This window comes from Aethalodelphis obliquidens, unplaced genomic scaffold (assembly GCF_003676395.1).
Source record: "Aethalodelphis obliquidens isolate GAN/ISIS:26980383/991018 unplaced genomic scaffold, ASM367639v1 scaffold75, whole genome shotgun sequence".
NCBI classification, from domain to species: domain Eukaryota; kingdom Metazoa; phylum Chordata; class Mammalia; order Artiodactyla; family Delphinidae; genus Aethalodelphis; species Aethalodelphis obliquidens.
In genome coordinates, this window is record NW_020838019.1 from 3,159,739 (window position 1) to 3,182,898 (window position 23,160).

General features: G+C 55.3%; 1 protein-coding gene across 1 annotated transcript in view; it reads right to left on the reverse strand.

The window, feature by feature from the left end:
• Positions 1 to 3,235: 3,235 nt before the first annotated feature.
• ZNF423 (zinc finger protein 423) overlaps positions 3,236 to 23,160 on the reverse strand; it is a 269,850-nt gene continuing 249,925 nt past the window's right edge. The window contains exon 7 of the mRNA XM_027092155.1: positions 3,236 to 3,924. Within this exon, the coding sequence (XP_026947956.1) occupies positions 3,895 to 3,924 (30 nt within the window). The 3' untranslated portion in view covers positions 3,236 to 3,894. The remainder of the gene's footprint in view (positions 3,925 to 23,160) is intronic.

Below are 23,160 nucleotides of genomic sequence, written 5' to 3' on the forward strand. Positions count from 1 at the left end.
TCTAGGACAGATAGGGTATATTATCTGACCCTTCTCCTCTCCAAGGTAATGTGCGCTCAGATAAAAATCAGAGTTAACTGACTAAGGAAAAGAAGGAGAGCCAGCAGTCTTTCCTACATAGTATGTCATTTTATTCATAATAATAATTATTATTCAATCAATTTGCCCTACAACAAATAGAAGATGACCACAGAGGGGAGTCAGACACCCAAGGCTAGAAGGCAGGACACCCAAATTATAGTCTCAATTCTATGCTGAATCGTGTGACCTTGGACAAGATTCTGAATTTCTGCGGGCTTGTTTTAATCCATCTAAAATTGAAACCTAGTACAACCAGAGATCCCTAAGGATACTTCCAGCTCGTTTCCGGCTTGGGGCTTTAGTGTTCCCTGCACTTTTCCCACCGCTCTTGGACTGCAGAGTTCCTTTCGATCTTCTGGCCGGAACACAAGTCACATCCTCAGCGAGGCCGTCCTTGACGTGCCCCTGCCTCTAAGGTGGGTGTCCCATGCATCTCGCACAGTCTGGCCCTTTCCCATCGCAGCACTCGTGACCGTGCGCTGCTGGATGTTCAGTGGCGTGCTTGTTTGTTAGCTGGCTGTCACGTGACTGTGAGCTTCCCATCACCCATCCATCCCTATATCCCGAGCACCCTGCGCAGTGCCTGGCACACAGGAGCAGCTCCGTAAGTATCTGCCAGATGGATGAATGAACGGATCAAAGTCTTGGTCCTGTTAACTGAACACCTGTAGGTGCAGGCCCCAGCCCTAAGAATGCATGCTTTAGAAGGGAATAAAAAAGCAGGTGGAAAGTTAAATATTAAACATACTATGAGTTTAGGAAGACGACTCTCTATCGCTAGGGCAACTCGAGAAGGTTCTTCCTATGGCAGCTTCTCTACTGAGACCAAAACCCCTATCCACCTGCTTCCAGAAGCTCTAGGCAGGAAGCCAATGACAGGGATCTGTGGCCCAGGGGACCTGGTCCATTTCTCAGCCTGGGCTAAATTCCTCCAGCCCACAGAGCCACTAGAAACTGGTGATTTGTACATGCAAACCCAGCACCAATGAAGTTAGGCCTCCAGTCACCTCGCCCACTTCCCACTGCCGAACCCTGCTCCAGTATCCAAGCTCCTGGTGGCTGATTCCATCACACCCTCTGCTGAAAGGGGCCACGCCTATGTGGGATGCCTGGCTTCATCGTCCTCCTAACAATAACCGTGCCACTTCCGGGTCTTTCTCTGTACTCAGCCCTTCCTTTCCTGTAGGCATCCTTTTCTAGAAGCCTCCCAGGGACCCTCTGAGATCCTGCAGAACTGAGAGATAAAGTGGCTCATTCCAGTTCCAAACCGTTTGACTAGAAGTGGGGGGCCCCCAAAGCACAGGTTTATAGCCCTGCACTACCCCCCAACCCAGTACTTCCTGATGGTGACGAATACCAGTCCCAGTAAGGGCCGCCATGTCCCCCCTACAAGCCCCCTCCCCGCACAGAGTCACGAGGGGCTCTCAGCTGAAGCAGCAGGGGCACAGCCAGCCCGAGAACAATGGGGCAGGGGTGAGGGGGGAGTCGGTGGGGTTCCCCGGCTGCCTCGTCGTTGCCATAAACCTCATTACCTCGCGGTCCCCTAGGCTGCCTCTCTCCTTACCCAAGGCATCCGCCGGCTTCGCTGCTGATTCCCACATGGCGAGAAAAGCTCTTAAACCCCCCGCTGTATTTTTAATGGGGGCAGTGACTAATTTAGCCCTACGCCACCAACTGTCAAATCAAATCTTCTATTGGTACTTACTGAGGACTCACCTGGGTTCCATGGGGTTCGGGATAAATCGGGCCTGGAGAGGGCCCAGAGACGGTGATCTGGGAAGCCCCCGGGACACGCTGGTCCTGCCCACAGTCACTGCATCTTCTGAAAGACAGGCTTGGCTGTGGACTCAGGGAAGCCTACCCCAGCCCCAGCCTGTGGCCGGCCACACTTTGGGGAACACTGATGCCTACCCTGAGGTCTTCCCCTAAAATGGCCAAGTCTCTAGAGGACTAAAAATTGGAGTTCACCACCTTTGGCTTCCAGGAGGTAGGAGCCCGCATTCTGTCCAGCAGTGGCAGGAGTCCACTCTGAGATTCGCAGGCATAAAATACCTTTAGAAAAAGCAACAGCCCCACCCATGTCAGAACATTACATGGGGCGGCAGCAAGGGGAACTCTTACAGAAGCCCCTTGATATGGGAGTCAGAAGATGCTGGGGATAATTGCTCCAAATTCCACGCCATGACTTAGTATTACATTATAATTAGGTGCAATCTGTCTGCCTGTTTCATTTCCGCTCTACAGAGGGTAATAACCGATTTTCCTGCCCCTTGTGAAAAGTTAACAAGGAAGGGCTTCCCCGTGCAGGTTCTGAAGCCCTGGCCTCTGATTGGCAAGTTGGCTGAGCACCAGCACGATGGAGGCATGGGAGGACAGGCATGTGGGAGGCTAAGTCTGCTGGGTCGGTCCTGGGGCGCCAGCAGGACCGAGAGGAGGTGAGGCAGGCAAGGCACCTAAGGGTGCAAAGTGTCAGGAAGTGTCCATTCTCGGGGCCCCTGAGAGCGGGCCCCCACCCCGAGATTTTGCATCCTAGGCACCTCGCTTGCCCCAGTAGAGTCCTGGCTGCAGCCACTGGTCTCAGCACTTCCACATCCCACTGATTTCTGTGATTGGGAGACTGCTGCTCCTGCCTGGCTCACTCTGCAGCCCCCAGCTCTGGAGCGCATGGGGCTGGGCAGCCCTCCCTAACTCCTGTCCAATCCCCATGCCTTGGCCACAACTAGAATCCAGGTCCTGCCTGGGGTCCTGGCAAGGTAAGGGTTAACCACGTGACCGGCTTCATCCAGCAGCCAGGAAAGCCACACCCAAGGGGGAGAGACGACGTGGATGAACGTGAGCCACCCTACCAACCTATCCCGTGGCCTCAGTGCAGTCGCTCGCTTATCCTTGGGCCTCAGCTTCTCCATCCATAAATGAGAAGATCAGAGTAGTTAAAGGTTCTTCCCACTCTGACTTCCGTGCCTCGTGCCAGCTCATCCAGTCTTGTGTGCATTAGATGACTAGGCTTCTTCCTACCCGACGGGAGCTGGGTCCATTGTGTGCCGGTGCCCACGTGCACGTGTGATCCACGGGAACTCACACAGGGACACACCCCGTAGGTGACGACAGCCCTCACACAGCCCTGGGCTGCGGAGGAGAGAACCAAGCAGCCGGATGCTAATCGCATGGATTCCCTTTATTGAACTGTACTAGTTACTGCAGTCAGATTAAGTCACATTTAAAAGCAGACCATCCAGTTGCACTGAAACCGATTATATTCATTACATAGTTTTAATCACTGTCCGGTGAACTGGCAAATCCAATCAAAGCATTAGTCTTTAATTAAAAAATGAAAAGGAAATATTCAGACAATAGCCAAGCAATCACATCACGATGCACAATTACCTAGAATTGCAATTAAAAAGTAGTTAACCGAAAGGGGGGAAAGAAAAACAAAGAAAAAAAAAGAAGCAAAGCAAAAAAATCACACTAATTCTTTTTTTAAAAAACTATCAATATAATACATGAAGGAACAAAGGACAATAGCCTCAAAAAGCAGGTTTCTCTAACTCTAGAAACGTAGTCTGCAGCGGAAACTCTAAAAGCACACTAGCTGTAGCAGGACAATAAAAAATACTGAGCATGGAATACTTTTAATCTCTGCCATTAATATTCATTTCCAGCTGCTTATAATAGCAGCGCCTCATGGCCAAATCATTAGAGTTTTACATCTGGGTTGCAAATGACACTTTGATTGGATGTAATGTTCAAATGGCCCTCCCCACGGCGTCTCCGGCAAGCCTTCTGCGGAGAGGTGTCCTGTCGAGCGGTCCCTCACTGTGCGTGCTGGCTCATCGTGTGGTTCTGCAAAGGCGAAGAAAAGGGACACGCATGAGGGCAGAAGAATGGAGAGCGTGCCTGTCCCCTCCCACTCAGTGCATTTACGCCGAGAGCCGCGGAAAAGCATCTCGTTTATTACAAAACAAAATGCAACAAGGAAAAAGTGCTCCGGGGACGCAGCTGCCCAGACGCCACGTTGATTTGGGGCTTGGGGATTGGTTCCTGTTGCTGCCAACCTGGGCTCCCTACGAATTTTTGTTTTTAGACCGTTCAGGTCGTACCGTGGGGACTGGCTATATGAAGAGAGAGGGGAAATGCTGGGGAGGTAGTGGGAATTAAAAACATCCCTGTTCACCTCTCCATCTCCCTTTTGCTCTAACGATCAGGAGGAAATTATCTGATCGCCTGCAGGCTTCCCCCAGATCTCCTTCTCGGGCCTTCTGGGGAGCTGCTCTGAGCTTAGTTCAGGGAGACAGCAGATGAGCCATGCAGTTCTCCAGCCAGGAAACACCCGAGTGGCACGGACATGCTGAGGAAGTGGGCGGCTTGGTGCCTGTGGCCGAGGCAGGGGGCTGCCTGTGCCATCGTGAGACGGTGCTCTGGCCAGAAGGCTGTTGTGTCGTTTGTCCGAATCCGCCTGGGAATCCAGGGCCCGGGTGGGCCCCTCTGGCCAAACGCTTCCCTCTCACCACAGCCCACGGTATCTCCTCCCTCACACCAGCCAGAGCAGGCCAGCAATGTAGGTCTGTTTCCACGGGAGCTAGTGGCCTGGGGCTGGGATTTGGCCTCTAAGAGCCCACAATCTTTTTGTTTCTTTTCAGTGGTCTGTGTTCCAAATCCACACCGATCTCATCAAAGCCTCAGGTGGTATTCGACCTCATGACACCTGGAGAAAGGAAACAAAATCCACCCGGCCTGCTCGGGGGCAGCACAGGACCCCCAGAGACGGGGAGCAGCCTCCCCAGAAGTGGGCGCCCCGCCAGCGCAGCCACTCCGCCGGGGCTGGGAGCCGCACCTGCAGCTCTGCCGATGACCACCAGGGGTCAGGCGTGGCGCTGCGTCTCTCTCCCAGGCTGCGGGTCTGGGCGGTCAGGGTGACCAGAGGATGCCCGCAGCCACGCCGGGAGGCCTGGGACCACCCCCGCTCCCCGGCCCAGGGCCCCGGTGGCAGCCCCTTCCCACGGCAGGCACGGCTGCTGCCTCCCGGCGATGGCACCAGCCCCTCCGGTAAGCTCACGGCCAGGGAGAGGCAGCGCCCCGTCCTCACACAGCAGATGCCCGCTGACTCCCGAAACACAGTACACCAACCACTACTGCCCTCCTTCCTTGGGCTCCGGACCACGTGGCCAGAGTTTGGCAAGCACACATGCTATGTGTGGTTGCAGGCACATCTGTCGATCCTCACAGCAGCCTTACAAGGTAGGACGTGGTAAAATGAGGAAACTGAGGCTCAGACAGGGTCAAAGGACATCCAGCTAGGAAGCAGGAGGGGTGGCAACTAGAATCCAAGAGAGCCAGGGGCTTGGGTGAGAAGGCAGGGTTCCCACAGTGCCCTGCGCCTTCGTGGGCACCCAGTCTGCGGATCATCTGAACTCTCCAGACATGAGCACAGACTCTGCCAGCAGCCTGGCACCTCGGTGGGCTTGTCAGGGACCCAGAGGCACAAGGCAGGTTGTCTGAGGCCACAGATGGGATGCGGCGGTTTCCATGGGAGCGCCCACCCTGCCGCCGAGGCACCTCTCCCTGCACTTGTGCACGGCCAGCCAGCCAGTCCTGCGGGGAGCTGAGCCCACCCTACATCAAACCACCCTCCTAGCTTCCAAGCCTTTGCTGATTCAGCTCCTGCCTCCTCTCTCCTCCCAACCATGCTACTCGTGAAGTCCTCTGGGACTTCTGGGACACGGCGCTTCCCATCTCTGCAGCTGCTCGAGGAACCTCCAGCCCACGGCCCCCACACCTATGTGCCTCCCGAGGGCCAGCCTGGCCGCCTCTGCTGAGTGGCAGGCAGCGGGGCATCACTTCCTTTCTTGGCCCCAGCACCTGGCCCAGGGCTGCACACTGTGCTGACCGGACCCCCGGGCCTCCCATGCCCAGCGGTGGTGCAGCAGGCGCAGCTGCCAGGAACGACGTGGTGGTCTCCCTCTCCCACCCTGCCAACAGCCAGCGAGTTAACAGTGCCACGTGGCCCGGGTTCTCCGGGTGTGGTCCGGTCCTTCTTGATTTGTGGGGGGTTGGGGAGGAGGGAGAGGAGGGATATTAGAAAGGTAAACACGTATAGCCCTTTCCTCATTCTCAAATTATGGTTCCGAGGCTCTGGCACCAACGAGACACTGAGTAAATGTTTTTGAATCAATGGAAGGATAAATAAATGAATAAATATATGGGTAGGATGTAGGTATGTGGAAAGGGGAAAGGACATGCCAAGAGGAGGGCACAGCATAGACGAAGGTATGGAGGCTGCAGTAAGCTCGGCAGATGCAGGCACCAGTGGGGCGATCCCAGCACAGAGGTCACGGGGAAGACTGCTGGGAGCCCTGAAGGCCCCTGGATGTGGACTCTGTTTCATAAGCAGCAGAAAACCAGATGATTTCTGATCTTCACAAAGTCCTCAGGACCAACCACCAGCAACACGGGACAAGGCGGATGTCCAGGGCTCTCTGGATAATGAAGCAGCCTCTTGCCAAGATGCCAAGAACAGGGCTGGTGTGACACACATGGTCCACACTGGCTCAGCCACGCACAGAAATCCTGGTGATGGAAACCTACACCTAGGACTGCTGGTTAGGACAGTTCAAGGATAAATGCCACTTCTCAGGTGCAAACAACAGTGGCATTCTCTCTTAAAGGGCAGTAGCTGGCGGGTCTTCAGTTAGACTCAAGGAAGAACTTCCTCAAAGAGGGTAAAACCTCCTTACCTGAAGCTCTACAGGAACAAAAGCCCAGGATGTCGCAGCAGATGGAAACGTGGAAACCTGATGCCCCGAGGGGGCCAGGCAGCAGAATTCATTCAGCACTGCGCTGTGAAATGCCTGCTGGGTGCTGTGCTCTGGGACGGGCACAGTGGAAGGGAGGGGACGACTCCAGCTGGGCTCGGCCCTCGAGGAGCCTGACTGCGTGGGGTGGGGGGGATGCCTAGAGGCACACAGACACCCAAACGACGGTTGTGGGCTTAAGGGTGCAGAATGGTGGCTCTGAGGGAGCCCGGTCAAGGCCACCCAATAAGTATGGGGGTGGCTGAGAAGCCCCTGTGCTCAGCCAGGACGGCATCAGCTCCTCCACAGGCCCAGGGCCCAGTCTCGAAAAGGGCAGAGGGGGTGGCAGGGACTGTCACGAGGACTCACCCATCGCCAGCATACCTGTGCACTGAGCAGCTCCCGGCGGAGCCACTGGCGGGCGGCACAATTCAATAACCCTAAAAACCCATGGCTGCTTCCCCCAAGGCTTGAAGCTGCGGTTGGTTCGAGGGATGAGGGAGCTTCGTCAAGTCTTCTGAGAGTTCCTTCCACCCGGCATGGTTCTCACAAGGGCATTTTGGCTTAATGTCTATTTCTCTGTTTATGCCTGTGCTATATTTAGTCCCTTCAGAGAAGGAAGAAAATCGTTTTTTAAAGATGCTACCAACCCCGCAGATGAACACTTCCCGGCATCATAAAGGCCGGGGCTGGGGCAGGGGTGGCAGCCGGCAAGGACTGGGAGGTCCCTGGGTTGGGGGAGGGGCGGTGCTGGCATCCACACGGGCCTCTCTGCCTGCCAGGGAGATGCACGTGTGGGCCCAGGAGCAGGTGAGAAAAATAAAATGGGAGAACGGAAGGTGGGTGGCTGGCACGGGTTTGCAGCCGAGATCCATTCTCCCGGCAGAGCCAGTGCGGCTCTCCTGGTGGAGGTTTCCGGTAGCGCCTGCTCCAAGCACGTCTGCCTGGTGCACTGGGCCATCTGCCCCCGGGATACCAGTAAGTGACGGGTGAGAGTTCGGGCCCTAGCTGGGGCCCTGGTGAACCGTCTCTGTGGAAGTCATCCGCAGAGGGCTGAGGTGAGGATCCCACACCCTCACGTTCATTTACATGGCTGTTCATTCACTCATTCACTCATTCATTCGTTCATTCAGAAAACCTTTACTAAATCCCTGGGTGACACCACCATACTTGTTGCTAGGAATTCAGCAGTAAAATAACCTGCATTTGGAGTGAAGCCAGGGTGTATGTTGGGCAATAAGGGAACATCAGGATCACAGAGTCTGTGGCTGGACCATCCTTCCCAAAGCACAGACACACCCTAGCATGGGGCAGCTGGAGATTCTGGTGGGGGGCCCATTCACTAGCCCCAGGAGGCACCCCTGGCTCCACACACCTCCATGCCCTGCCACAGGCATGCATACACACCACATGCGCACACACACACACACACACACACACACACACACACACTGGTGTGTCCCCCCCGGTCGGCAATCAGGATTTCTTCTCCAGGTCTTGGCCTTGTGTTCTGTCCCTTGGTCTGGGACCCTGCTTGGTCTCCCTTTGATGTCCACTCACCATAGAGTCAAGGAGAAAAGACTAGTGGTGCTTAAACATGCTGGCTGCCTGGTGGCCTGGAAAACACTGCCTGTGAGGCAATGAGAGACTGCTCTGCACATCCTGAGATGCACGGGCACGGGCTGGACAGGGTTTCTCTGCACTGCGGGTCATTATTAGCTGCCCCTCCTGTGCTCCAGCCACGCTGATGACAAAATATCTCTAAAGTCCTGGCACCTCGCCTGGTCCTTTGCAAGTGCCCCATTTGTGCTAGCCACTGCCCTGAGTGATCCCAAGGCAGGGGGCAAGCCCTTATGGGCTGAGATGGGCTGAGTCCTGGGTTTGAATCCTGGCTCTGCCACTTACTAGCCATGTGACCTTGAGCAAGTTCCCTGACCTCTGGGGGCTTGGGGGGGTGGGGCAGAAATAACAGAGCCCACTTCCTAAGATGCCCTGAGGACTCAGGAGATAATGTGTGTGGACTTATCCCAGGCTGGCCAAGAGTAAGTGCTACATACATTGTCATAAACGGTGTCCAAGATACAGGGAGCTCCGTGAACGAGGGGCTGTTTGCTCCCTGCTTGTACCCCCATGGCACCAAACACGCTTGGGGGCTTGCAGTGGGGGATTCTTGGAGGTCTGACAGACTGATCCCTCTGCCAGCTCCTCCTTCTGTGTGTCCCCGGGGCTGGCGAGATCTCAGTACCGCTCCGGAGAAGGCAGCACCTTGGATGGTCCTATCTCTGGAACAGCAGCGTCTAATAAAGGTCCTCTCCTCGTTGCCCCCTCCCCACCAGCCCCCTGGCTACAACCTCTGTACCCACAATTCACTGCTTTCCCTCCCCCCAGGGAACAGTGGGACGTCTGGTGAGGCGAAGAGCCTCACGGAGACTTTGTGGAGGAGGGAGGAGGTGTGCACTCATCCCGTCATTCACTCATTCGCTCATCCCTTCCACAGCGGTTCACGGAGGCCCCAGCCGGGCACCGGACACACGGAGGTGGAGCCCCAACCTCTCCCTTGAGAAGCTCACAGTCCACAGTGAATGGGGGCGGCCTGGACTCACAGCCCCTTACTCTCAAGGGGCACGAGAGAAGGCCTGGTCCCGGGGCCGGGCCTCACCTCCCTGTGGCAGACTTAAGGGCACAAGGACACAGCCCCGATACCCAGAGCATCCCACCCTCCCTGCTCACCCAGCCCTAGCTGCAGAGCCCACCTGGCTTCGCCACATCACCTCCCTCTGGCTCTAGGTTGGGAAAGAGGCTGCGGTTAATCCCCTTTCTCCCCGCTGCCTACCGCTAGCCACTCCCTGGCGGCTTCAGCCCCAGTGGCTCTCACAAGGCTGGTGTCACAAGGAGCAGTCTCCAGGAGCAGGGACCAAGTCCAAGAACCTGCCTTAACCACGGGAGGATTCGTTTCCAGGGGAAAAGGCAGATCCTTCGGGCTAACACTGCAGCCGTGTTCAGGCTAAGCGAGGTTCTGTTATTTATTTGTTTAACAAACACGGAGCCTGGCTGTGTGTGCTAGACGGAAGAGAGAGAGAGAGAGAGAGAGAGAGAGAGAGAGGCACATCCTGGCCTGCTACCAGCTCACGGCTGAAGGAGGGGGTGAGATTTCACAAAAAGGAACTGTGGGGGCTTCCCTGGTGGCGCAGTGGTTGAGAGTCCGTCTGCCGATGCAGGGGACGTGGGTTCGTGCCCCAGTCCGGGAAGATCCCACATGCTGCGGAGCGGCTGGGCCAGTGAGCCATGGCCGCTGAATCTGCGCGTCCAGAGCCTGTGCTCCGCAACGGGAGAGGCCGCAGCAGTGAGAGGCCCGCGTACCGCAAAAAAATAAATAAATAAATAAAATTAAAAAAAAAAAAAAAAAAGGAACTGTGGGGAGAACATTTCTGATTGGGGGGAGCTTAAGGAAAAAGTTGGCTTCCCAGCTGCCCTTTGAGGACGGCTCGGGTTAGGATTTGCACTGGTGTGTGTGTGTGTTCGCTTTCCAGGGAGATGGGACCACCCAGACAAAGGCTGAAGGTGTGAAGAATCCTGATGACGATCACAGCTAACACTCATCGTGAGCTCACTATGTCATTCTTAACTCTTCACTTACAGTAACTCATTTAAGCCTCACGACAGCCCTGGGGACTAAATACTCTCATTATCCCTATTTTACAGATGAGAAAACTGAGGCACAGAGTGGAGGTGCTGCAGCTGGTTCATGGTGGTGCGGGAGCTGCACCTGTGCGGTCTGTATGCAGAGCCCACCCTTCACCACAGCCCTCTCCTGCCTGTGAAATGTGAAAAGTGCAACATATGTTGGGGGAACAATGAATAATTCAGCTTGGCAGAAGGACGGGGTATGTGCCGTGGAGACAAGCCTGGAAAGGAAGGAGGGGGTCTTATTGATGAGGCTCCTTGATGCCAGACGAGGCAGCTTGCCCTTAAATCTGGGCCACGGGGAGCCATCGAAAGTACTTGAGCTGCGGAGTTACACGAGAGGCGAGGAACAGGGAGACGCACACACCTCCAGCCAGAAAGGCCTATCGGCAGGGCCCTCAGGCTCTCACCCCCTCTGCTCCCTTCTCGGGCCCCCACCCATCCCCAGCACACGACTGTATCTTTCCCTTTGGGGAGGATACAGGTGCAGGCGGCCCTGCTTCCCCCTCTGCTGTGTATCACCTGGGCAGCCCCTCTCTGCTAGTGAGCACTTATTTTTAGAACCGTTTGACAATTGTCCAAGGGTCTAAGACGAACAGATGGCCTGTCTTAAAGCCTCGTATGTTCACTAGTTTGCACTTCTGACAAACGGTAAGCGCACTCGAGAGCACACCATGAACAGCACTGAATGAATACTCACAGCACAATTTCGCTAATGCACGTCATGAAAATTAGGAGTGAGTGATGGCTGAGGTTCCCCCTAAATGCCTGCCCGGTGACGCAGCTGCTCTCCCGGGGACCCGGGCCCTGACGTGTATGCGCCCCACGTCCCCCTGGGCCCACCAAGCAAGCCGGAGGCTGCCCATTTGCACAGAGGGCAAGGAGAGGTTCGCCCGTGTGGAAGGGAGACCCGTCCTTGGCATCGGAGGGTCCTGAGTGAAGCTGGTGACCCACCGTCCGGGGACAAAGCCTATGAGGCCAAGGCAGCTCCTCTGCGCGTGGGGACGTGTGTGGGGCTTCCCTGACCCTGCCTCCCAGACAGCCAGACAGGCTGTCGTCTGCCAGTCCAGAGCAGCAGGAAGTGAACGTCGTACCCGCTTAGCTGGGGAAGTCTGTCTCTCACGTGAGAGCCTCAGTTCATCCGGAACTCCTGGCGTGGAGGGAGATTCCAGCTTCTAAGGAGCAGCGGGTTGGCTTTGGGGGGATCTACTGCTTTCTGGCAGAACCCAGAGCAGAAGCGGTTTCGGGGACCTCGTCACCTGGGGCCATGTGAGGAAGAGCCGCGTGACCCTGACTGCTGCTGCTGGACGTGTCCCCAAAGGAGCTGACTGTCTGCTCTCTTTCATTCTCCTTGCTGCTCTAAGGACCCCGGGTGGGCAAGCAACGACCCCCTGTAAACCCCTCTCACCAGTGCCCAGCAGCACCCAGGACCCAAGAGCCCAAAGCAGGTGGCCTTGGCCAACAACCAGTCCCGTGAGTGGGAAAAAGATCTTCCTTTGAGTGAAAATGTGGGAGAAAATGTTGTTGTGAAAAAAAAAAAAAAGCCCAAGAAACTCCCAAGGGGGCAGGTTCTGTACGGCTGTGCTTCGGAAATAAAACCCACGAGAGAATAGATTATGAGGAGGCAACCGAAGCCTTCTATTAGGACTCAGCCCATAAACAGGCTCCCATTCAGAGTCACCCAACAAAACAAGGGAACTAATAACACCCGCCCAGAGGCCCCGAGGACTCTGGGGATCTGCGCTTCAGAATGCAAAGGGGCCCGATCGCAGGCCAGCGACTCGACTTTAGGTAGCAGCTGTGCGAGGGAAAATGAGGGCTTACGGCTGTGTCACGGGCAGAGGAGGGTGACATCTTTCCAGGGCTGCTTATAGATGTGCCCCTCCTCAGCGACAAGCCTGGCGCCGAGTCCCAAGTTAATCTGGCCACCACTGTTGCTGGTTCTCCAAAGGGAGATGGGAGTCCCTCAGGGACAGGGTGCCCAGCAAACCTGGGACAAAGGACCGAGAATCAAGGGTTTGGGCTGTGGTGTGCCAGGCGACCACAAGTTAGTTCCCTGCTGTGGATTCTGGCCCCTCCGGGGTGGGGACACTGCACTGGCCTGTCACGGGTCACTGGGAAGTCCATTCTAAACACATTAGCCAAGCGCTTGCTTGGAACCAGACCCTGGGGTTCATCTCAAATATGAATTAAGACATGGCCCCCTGCCCCCAAAGAGCCTGAGTCAGACCTCTGAAAGATAGGATTCCATCCTGCCAGAGCAGGGCAGGAACCGAAGCGTACAGGCCACCAGAGCCTGGGGAGAGACCGAGGGAGAGGTGCTGAAACTCCATTAAAAATGGTGTGGGAAGGGCTTCCCTGGTGGCGCAGTGGTTGGGAGTCCGCCTGCCGATGCAGGGGGCACGGGTTCGTGTCCCGGTCCGGGAAGATCCCACATGCCGCGGAGCGGCTGGGCCCGTGAGCCATGGCCGCTGAGCCTGCGCATCCGGAGCCTGTGCTCCGCGGTGGGAGGGGCCGCAGCGGTGGGAGGCCCGCGTACCGCAAAAAAATAAAACATTTGATATTTAAAGCGTGATGCAGCCAATGAAAACATGTCTGTAGGTCAAATGTGGCCCACGGGCTGCCAGTTTGAGGCCGCTGGTATTTTGCGAGGCCCTCAGGATGCTCGAGATATCTTCCAGTACACTGACTGGCTGATGCCCGGGGTGGGGGGAAGGTGGGCAGTGCTATTAGATGGCACGTGGCCCGTCATTATTTAGGGTCCTCACCTGAGGGAGTGGGATGTGGGACCCTCCAGGGTTACGTTCTGGAGAAGAGGATGGAGCATAGAAGATGAAGCTCTGCTGAGGCCAGCGTGGTCCCCCAGGCCCTGGGTACCGCTGCCTTGAGGGCGGGGCCCACCATGCAGCCTAAGGGTTTCTGGGTGCGCCAGGTGCTAGCAAACCTGGGAAACCCGCCTTCCCTGGGGTCACACAGGAGCGTCAAAATGGCCATCTTGGGGAGGGGGGGCAGGTAGCCCCTCCCTCAACCACTCAGAGAGAAGAGCATAAGTTTTCCATAAGCACCTCATTCAAGAGTCTGATGATAATCCCCTTGTGCCTCCCTTTCTTCCAAAGGACTTGAGAATCCTCCCACCCATCACCCGCTGTGTCTCACGGGGGAGAAGGAGAGAGCCAGGCATCGTGTGGGCACCGCCCTTGGGGCACTTACGGATGCAGCGTGGCATGACAGGGCTCCTCCTCTCTCCGCACCTACGCCCACCCCCAAATGCACGCTCTCACAGACACCCCGAGGTCACCCATCAGGGGAAGTGGGAAATCTCTGTATAATCCCCCGTTGGGTTCCGAACACATACACACAGGCACACTCACAGGCACCCCAAAATGGAATGCACGCAGGTGCACACACACTCGTGAAGAGTCCACAGGCACTTACACACAGTCTCACAGACAATCACACGCACAATCGTGGACACCCCACATCCCAGGCGTGTGTGCACACACACACACACACGTTACACTGACAACATGCTGCACAGTGGTTCAGGGTTCGGTTATTGTTATTTTTGGCTTTTCATCTCCCCACACAGTGCGGTTAACCTGCCCTCACCCACACCACCAGGGGGACACCCCTGCAAGCCCCCGCTTGCCGACGACCCGGGCTCCAGCCAGGGCTTCCTCTTCATGGCGATGGGACACTGAGAGTACAAAGTGTCGTGAGAGGAATGGCCCAGGTTCTCTCTTCCAGGCAGCAGGGAAGTGGAAGATCTCTGCTTAACCTCCAGTGGGTCCCAACCACACCCAGAAGAGATCCGGGCTCCGGACCCCAGGCCTGACAGCCCTATAAGGTCCGGCGACTGCTGGCCCCGCAGCCTCTACCACCTTCTCTCAGCTCCCCACCCAGGCCAAGCTCCTTCCTCACTCAGCCCTCTTGGCGGCCACTCCACTGCCCCGAGGCTCCCCCCACTTTCCCCAGTCTCCTCCGCATCTGACTGCCATGCCCTGGGAAAGCCCTTCCTGCCCGTATGATGAGGGGCCCCTGTCTTGGTGCAGCTTCTCGCCTGCACAGGTGTCCTTCTAGCACTTTCCTCAACCTGCAGTGACCAGGCTGCTTCCCTGCCCCTCAACTAGGCCATGAGCTGCAGGCAGGGACCTCATCTCTCCATTCTCTGCTGGGCCCTGTGTCAGCTCAGAGCCCGGCGCTTGCTAAAAACTCAGTATTTCTGAAATGACAGCCAACGGGCGACGGTAGTGAGGCAAAGCCTCCACTGACAGGGCCAGGGAGAGGAGAAGAAACAGGGCTGCCCCTCTCCTCCATGTCCGCGGCCCCGCCCAGGGCATGCTATACTTTTCCCTTAGAAGTCCAGGGATCCTTTGAAGACGCTGTGCTAAGTGCAACGAGCTGGTCACAGAAGGACAAAGACTGTATGACTCACTTCTATGAGATGCCTAGATAGACAGGAAGGAGAATGGTGGTTTCCAGGGGCTGTGGGAGGGAGGGGAGTCACTGGCTCATGGGGACACAGTTTCTGTTTGGGAAGATGGAAAAGATCTGTGGATGGTGGTGATGGCTGCACAACACTGCGAAGGTACTTAGTGCCAGTGAACTGTCTGCTTAAAAAGGGTTAAGGGAGGGCTTCCCCGGTGGCGCAGTGGTTAGGAATCCGGCTGCCAATGCAGGGAACACGGGTTTGAGCCCTGGTCCGGGAAGATCCCACATGCTGTGGAGCAACTGAGCCCATACACCACAACTACTGAGCCTGCGCTCTAGAGCCCGCGATCCACAACTACTGAAGCCCACGCGCCACAACTACTGAAGCCTGCACTCTAGAGCCCACGAGCCACAACTACTGAAGCCCACGTGCCACAACTACTGAGCCTGCGCTCTAGAGCCCACGAGCCACAACTACTGAAGCCCGCGTGCCACAACTACTGAGCCTGCGCTCTAGAGCCCACGAGCCACAACTACTGAAGCCCACGTGCCACAACTACTGAACCTGCGCTCTAGAGCCCACGAGCCACAACTACTGAAGCCCACGCGCCTAGAGCCCGTGCTCCGCAACAAGAGAAGCCACCGCAATGAGAAGCCCGCACACCGCAACGAAGAGTAGCCCCCACTCGCCACAACCAGAGAAAGCCCGTGCACAGCAACAAAGACCCAATGCAGCCAAAAATAAATTAATTAATTAATTTTTAAAAAATGGTTAAGATGGTAAACTTTATGTACGTGTACTTTCCCACAATTTTTTTAAAAATTGGGTGGGATATTACAGAGTAAGCGGGCAGGTGGGAGGATGAAATGTCTGTCGCATGCTACAGCTGAATGCAGGGCCAATCCTGCACTGTAATCCTCACGTCTCTTGTTCTACAGAAGACATCTTTTTTTTTTTTTCTTTTGGTCACGCAGCATCTGGGATCTTAGTTCCCCAACCAGGGATCAAACCCGCGCCCCCTGCATTGGAAGTGCAGAGTCTTAGTCACTAGACCACCAGGGAAGTCCACGTCTCTTGTTCTAGGGTTGGAAGTTGGAAGCTGGAAGTTGCAGACTGTAGCAGCGAGATGAGGCGTGTAGAAGCCTCGGCTGGACAGGTGGGAGCTACAGCATCCAGGGGACGTATCACTGGCCGGAATTGGCTGCAAGGCCTTTTCCACCTCCGTGATGCACAGGGCTTTCCTCTGCGGTGCCCGAGCCTATGGCTATCATCAATGGCACGGCTCCCAGGGCCACAGAAGAACAGAGGACCTCTCGAGACCTTTAGAACCAGGGGCTTTATGCCCTGAGCACAGGGGCCTGAGCCACACGGCAGAGAGGCCTCCCCTGCAATTACTGCCAAGTCCAAAGGACTGGGGCCTTGACGGTTTTCAAACCCTGCTGGACGGAAGTGTTTCCTCTGCTGCTTCAGTGGGGGAACGGGAAGCATGCACGAGGTATACCCACAGACGTATTTCGCCATGTTGGGAAAAAAGTGGGTGGAAATTTTCCCTTTAATTTTTTCTGAAATCTTTCCAGGCATTTCCAGCTTTAAATATTTATTCATTAAAATTTGATAAGAAAACTCAGCTCCACATGTAGTCATCGTAGTTCACAAGCCAAAAATCCAGGACAAACAGCCAATAGCTGGGACAAAATACTTGAAATCAGGACCGTCCCGGAAAATCTAGGTCACACGGTCACTAATTATACAGAACACATATGTTCTGGTCCCTCAGCTAACCCAGTGCTTTCAGGTTTTATAAATGATATTTAAAAACTTCCATCACATCCTTTTCTTCTTTCTTCCAAATTTTTGCTAAAAAGAAAACTTTCCTGCATCCTCAAAATTTCTAGAAAATTAACCCCTGCAGAGGGAGAGCTGTCCTGGTAGATTATTCTGAGGGTCCTCCTCAGAAAACATGGCTCATCACCCCCCCCCAGAATGGCTTCCGGAGCCCACATGGCCCAGCCCCGTCCCTGACAGACCCCCAGGCTGCAGGGCCAGTTCTGAAGACGGACCTAATTTGCTGTGATGAATTGTGTGCACGCACCAGCGATCAAAACTGCAGCTGAGACCGATTATATTTAATGATCGCGAAGGTTCTTATGAAAACACTTGGGCGTACATCCTTGTCCATTCAGAGAGGACATCCAGCCTGGTACAAAGCAAAGGGCTAAGGGTGACCTCTACCCACCTAGAAAGGCAGGGCTCCTTGGGAGCTGGGCCCACTATGGGGCTAAAGAACACTGTGGCCCAGCCTGCAATGCCTTGTCTGCCCTCAGCTTCCAACCACACTCAGGTTCAACCTCCAACCAAACTCTAGGCATCATCACTGCCCACACACCTGCTCCACCTTGACCAAGTGGGTCTGCCCTGCGCCTTCGCTTCCACCACCAGAACTCGATGGTTTCCATGAGGCAAACAAAGGATCATCTAGATCCCCCAGTCCGTCCCGTCCCACTCACCTCATCAGAGGTGTGGGGGTGGGGGGTGGGGGGAGCACAAGCAGTTGTCGGGTGGGAGGACGGATGGGTAGCAGTTAAGCATGGAATTAAGAGCACATGAGGGAGGTGTCATGAAAGCTGTGTAGTTCCCAGCACTTAACACTCAATACTGATGGCTGGCTGGATGGATGTGTAGCTAGATGGATGGAAAAATGGTTGGTAGATGAGTGGGTGGATGATGGATGGACGACTAGATGGATGGATGGAAAGATGGATGAATCAATCAATGTGTGGATAAATGGATGGGTGGCAGATGAGTGAATGGTAGGGGAAAGACGAGTGCACGAATAAATAAGCGGGAAGGAGGGTAGAAGGACCGGTGGAAATACAGTGAGCTTTGGAGTTCAAATCCTGCCTTAGCCACCTAATATATGTATGTGAGCCAAGGCAAGTCACTTCACTTTTCTAAGTACCTATTTACAAATAATACTGACCTCATAGCCTTGTTATGGGCTTCAAATCAGGTTACATATGTAAAAACGTTTACAATATGTAAAACGGTACACAGATGTTTAATATTGTCATAATTACTACAAATCACAAGGCTTTGTCATCACTGTCAACTCCAAAGCATGGATGACCCCGCATTTTTGATGTGGCAGCTTCAAAAGGAAGGGTGGGGAGACTGATACGGTGCCACGACGATGCAGCTGTTGGCCTGTGCATCCACGTCTGGTTTCACTGGGGGGACCAGTCACTGAGCTGGAGAGCAGGGAGCCCCACTTGCCTCCCTGTTCAAACACCCAAACCCGAATGGGTAGAATACACTCCCCACACACCCTGGGCCCCACTCCTCCCAGCTTTACCGCCCTTTCCCAGCCTCGGTTTTCAGGTCTGTCAAATGGTGGGAGTAAAGAGCACTTGTAGTGGTTGCCGGTTGTGGAGGCCCCAACAAGATAATATTTACAAACTGTGAAGTGTCGCAACAGGGCCGCAAACTCAGAGCCCAGGTGGGTAATGAACTGCGTGAGTCCGACCAGGTCGGGGGCGGTGCTGACCCAGAGCTCACATCCCCGCGTCTGAAGACAGCAGCTGATGGTTGCCATGCGGGACTGTGGTCCGGGGGCTGCCAGATCTCATTTGTATAAAAATCAAGAAATCTAGCCATTTAGTGTGGTGGTAAAGAGACAGAATCTGGGGCTGGTGGCCTAGGCCCAGGACTGACTAGCTCTGTGGCCTCAGGGAGTTAGTTAACCTCTCTGTGCCTCAGTTCAGTTACCTCAATAATGGAGGCATTGTGAGGATAGAACGTCTTGATGTATAGAGTGCTAAGAACAACGTCTGGCACGTAATACGCACTATATTAACGGTAGCCACTATAATTATAGGAAATCTCCATTTTGAAACATAGACAACCATTTAAAGGTTCCAAACTCCCCAGGGTCATGGGCTAGGAGTTTTTAACCTCCACTGTAAAAATGCTCAACGTTACTATGATAATGACATTTCCCTGTGTGTGTCTTCTCCCTTCTGTGTGAGGGGAGGCTGGATGGGACCCCTCTTCCTCATTCTGGAGAACCTGACGGGAAGGAAGGGGTGGGCATGCTCCCACTGGGAAACCCAATCCCTGCCCCAGACAATTTCAGCATCTTTCTTCCTCCTCACCCTCCGCCATGCTTCCTACCAATGCCGTCTTTTATCTATTCTCAGACCCCAGAGAATATAAGATGCTCCGTATTTGATGCATGACAACAAGCAAACAAAAACATGACCCATTAAACTATAACACACACGTGAGGTATTCCAATGTGAGAGCCGTCATAATGAGAAAAGCCGTGCATCTTAAAACGTGTCCGTGGAACAGGGTAATAGCTGCCATATACTGTGCGCCTGTCATGTGCCAAAAATGGGCTGCCTGGTCTTCATACGTTCTCTTCACGTGTCCCGATTTTACTGACGTCCCATTTTACTGATGAAGAAACTGAGGCCCAGAAAGACAAAGCAGGGAATTTCCTGGTGGTCCAGTGGTTAGGACTCTGCGCTTTCACTGCTGAGGGCCCAGGTTCAAACCCTGGTTGGGGTAATAAGATCCCGCAAGCCGAGTGGTGTGGCCAAAAAAAAGAGAGAGAGAGAAAGGCAAAGCAGCTTGCTAAGTTATGTAGCTGGTAAGAGCTGGCTGAGCTCAAACGGCTCGGTCCTAAGGCTACCCTTCCCCTTTCGCTGTCCCCCGCCCACCCACTGAACCGGTTACCCACCCTTGCCCATATCGCAGCACACAGTGAATCTCGCTGCAGCCCTGGATGAGCCCCAGTCGGTCCGTGCTTGATTTTGTCTAAGCTCCAGAAGCAGAGCGAGTGGGGCCACATTCATTATTGACACAGCAAAATTAATTCCTGCCACCTCCTCGTTCCCCCTGCACGGCCGGCCCCAGCCCCTTGCCTCTCCGGTGAGTGCTGACGTGGGGCTGTGGACTGGCGCTCCTGAAATGCCAACTTGCATTTCTCATCATTAATTTCTTTCTAAATGTCATTAGTAATTGTTCCTGCTCAACCAAAGAGTGCAGCCCAGGCTCCCGCCGACAGCACCCGGTTCTGGTCTCTCCGCTGGAGGGGGCCAAGCACCCCCAGCCCCCCAGACCCTGGCATCCTGGCAGGGGGAAGCCAGCCCACCCCCAACGAGTTGAGCGGACAGACCACGGTATCGAGAGACAAAGCAGACCTCATTTTCAACACGCTTGGGGCTCTGCGATGGGAAAAAGCCTGCCCACAGCATCAGGGCAGCAGTTCAACACTCGGGCTCTACAGCCAGGCTACCTGGGTTCAAATCTCTTCTCTGCCACTGCCCCGTGTGCCTCAGTCTCCCCCTCTGCAAAATGGAGAGAACAACAACATTGGCCTCGAATGACTGTCATGAGGATAACACAGGATACTCAATGCAAAGGGCCCCCCCTTAGTGCCTGGGGTTGTTGCTGTTATTATTCCCCCACCCTTCCTTGCCCCTCAGGCTCTGCTCTGCCACTTGCTAGCTGTGGGACGTGATATTGAGTCTCCCATCTGTGAAAGTGGGGCAGTGACATCACATCAATTCTACCCCCAACGCCACCCCCTCCGTTAGGCCCTCCTGGGCCCGGGCACTGTGTTCCGTGTTTCACAAACAGTGCGTTGCACCCCCACATTAACCCTCCAGGACAGGCAGCATTGGCCCGCTGTCCGGGTGAGGACGGTGAGTCTCGGGGGGAAGGTCACATGTCCCAAGGTCACAGGGACCTTGAAGAAGCAACTGAGATTCACACCCTCTGGCCCCCAAGGCCCTGTGTCTTTCCTGTATGTCGGGCTGCCTCTGTGTCTAAGTCAATGAGGGGGGCAGGGCTTCGTACAGTGCCAACCTCTGGGAGCCTTGGACCAACACGGCACCCACTGCTCTTAGTATTATCATTGTTCTAAGAAACTGAAGGCATTTGGTCCCGGCTGGGACAGCGCCGGCGAGGGGCTGGGCTCACAACACACACAATGGCTGCCGGCCTCAGGCTCCTGGCAGCGCCCCCATGCCCATCTGTCACGATGGCATGGTGCCCCTCTAAAGTTCGTTGGCCCCCCGCCCTAGGGCATGAGTGACAGGCTCCAATGGGCAGACGGGCAGCCGGAGGCCGATTCCAAGTGCCATCTCTGCCCGGAGCCGGGCCTTGGGAGGAGCCCCCCCAGCCCCCACCTGGGCCTCCGCACACTTCATCGCTCAAGCAGGCAGAGCCCCGGGGCTCGCAAGGGCATCTGAGCACAGCCAGGCGTGGGCTCCTGCAGGGCCCGCCCCTCCCTTGCTCCCCTCTGTGGTGACCACGGCAGCCGCAGCTCACCCAGAGCAAGACATCCACGTGCCCCAGGAGCCTGGCGATCTCCGAGTCCCCTTCTGGAACTCTTACCCTCCTGGGAGGTGAGGCCTGCCTGCACCCAGCACCCAGCACCCAGAGGCCTGCCCTTGGCTCTTAAGGGCTTGAGAGTCGACTGCAAGTGCACTGCCCCAGCCCTGAGGCCGAGAACACAGACACTAGTGTCAGGCTGTGTGTGTTCATAGCCCCGCGACTCCAGCAGCTGTGTGACCCAGGAGAGCCTCAGTTTACCCATCTGTGCCATGGAGATCGTCACTGTGAGGTCTCAAAAGACTGCGCACGTGAAGAGATGGAATCGGGCCTCCAGCAAACACTCGGGGAAAGCTGTCTCGCTTTTACTACAGTGGGTGAATGGCTCAGGCCTGTGCCTGGGCCTCAGAAAGACAAGAAGCAGAGTCACTGCCCACCCCTCAGTCTCCTCCAGACGTAGACCCTAAACCTGCACACACGGCCCCTTGGGAGGCTCGGCTGCCCCAAGCGGTGGCAGTGGTGAGACAGGACGCTGCTGCTGAGGGTGATACGTTTTACTGTGAGCAGCAAAGGCCTTGCCCCACTCAAGGGTAAATAAACTAAGAGACACAGACAGACAAGCCTGGAGACAAAGAGAGGAAGGGTCACAGCCCCGGCCTCCTGCGATGTCACGTGGGGCCCGGCTGCAGGCTCTGCTGTGTACAGCGGTCCTGTTGTGTGAGACTTAGCACACCGCATGGTTGCTATGATGCTATGCTTTAATGCATACATTACACTAGGTTACGCCGCAAACATGGAATCAGTACTCTGCCCGTTCGTCCTCATTGGTTCCCTATTCCTCTCCAGGCAGCACTTGAGGGACACAGGCCTTTGTGTGTCCCCAGAACGTGCACACACCTGGCACGTAGTAGGTGCTCAGCAAATCTTGTGGGCTGCACTGAGCACATCCACACATGACAGGCTGAAGGCGTGAGTCGTGAAGGAGTGAACCAAAGCCCACGGGTCGCAGCAGCGACCACAACACTGGCTGGTGCTCGCCACACCTGGACTCTGACCAGACCCGGAGTTGACGGCCTTTCAGGCACTGTCATTACCCTCCATTTGCTGAGGCCCAGAGAGGGTCAGTGACTTGCTCAAGGTCACAGAGCCACTCGGTAGCGGGGCTGGGATTTGCAGCCAGGCTGTGTGGGCACGCCACACCATGTTGCCACGATTAACGGAAATCAGGCTGTGCTGGGCTCTGGTTTCCTGACCTAGTGGGGAAGGCAGGACACTGAAAAGCACGGTAATTACCTCCAGGAAGCTTTATATTCCAAGTGTTCACCAAGTGCTTTTCCGCCCATGAACTGTCCATCCTCACAAAACCTGAGGCAATAGGTCCTACCCCATTGTACACTCAAGGAAACTGAGGCCAGAAAGGTGCAAGTGTCTGCAACAGAAAACGATGGAGGAGAGGCAATCTGGGGAGGACTCCAGTGCCAGCAGTCGGTTCTCACTGCCCAGAGCCACCGCTGGGTGTCACCGGGCACCTCCCTCTCGTCCCCCCAGGCCAAGCCCAGCCAGGCCCTGCTCTCCCTGCAGTGGTGGATGGCACAGACTGGGCTGTCCTTAAAGCAGGAAGGAGGAAGACACTGCTGCTCATGGAAAGCTCAGCCAAAGAGTCAAATGCTAAGCTTGTGCCTAGAGCGCTTTTAATTTTTAATTATTATTAGTTATAATTATCCGGCTGGTTCTGACAGCAGCAGTGCAAAGAGGCAAGGAAACCGGCTCCTTGGTTACCCATCTTATAAGGACCAGGAATTTTAAAAATGGGCTCCTAGGATCTGCAGTTGC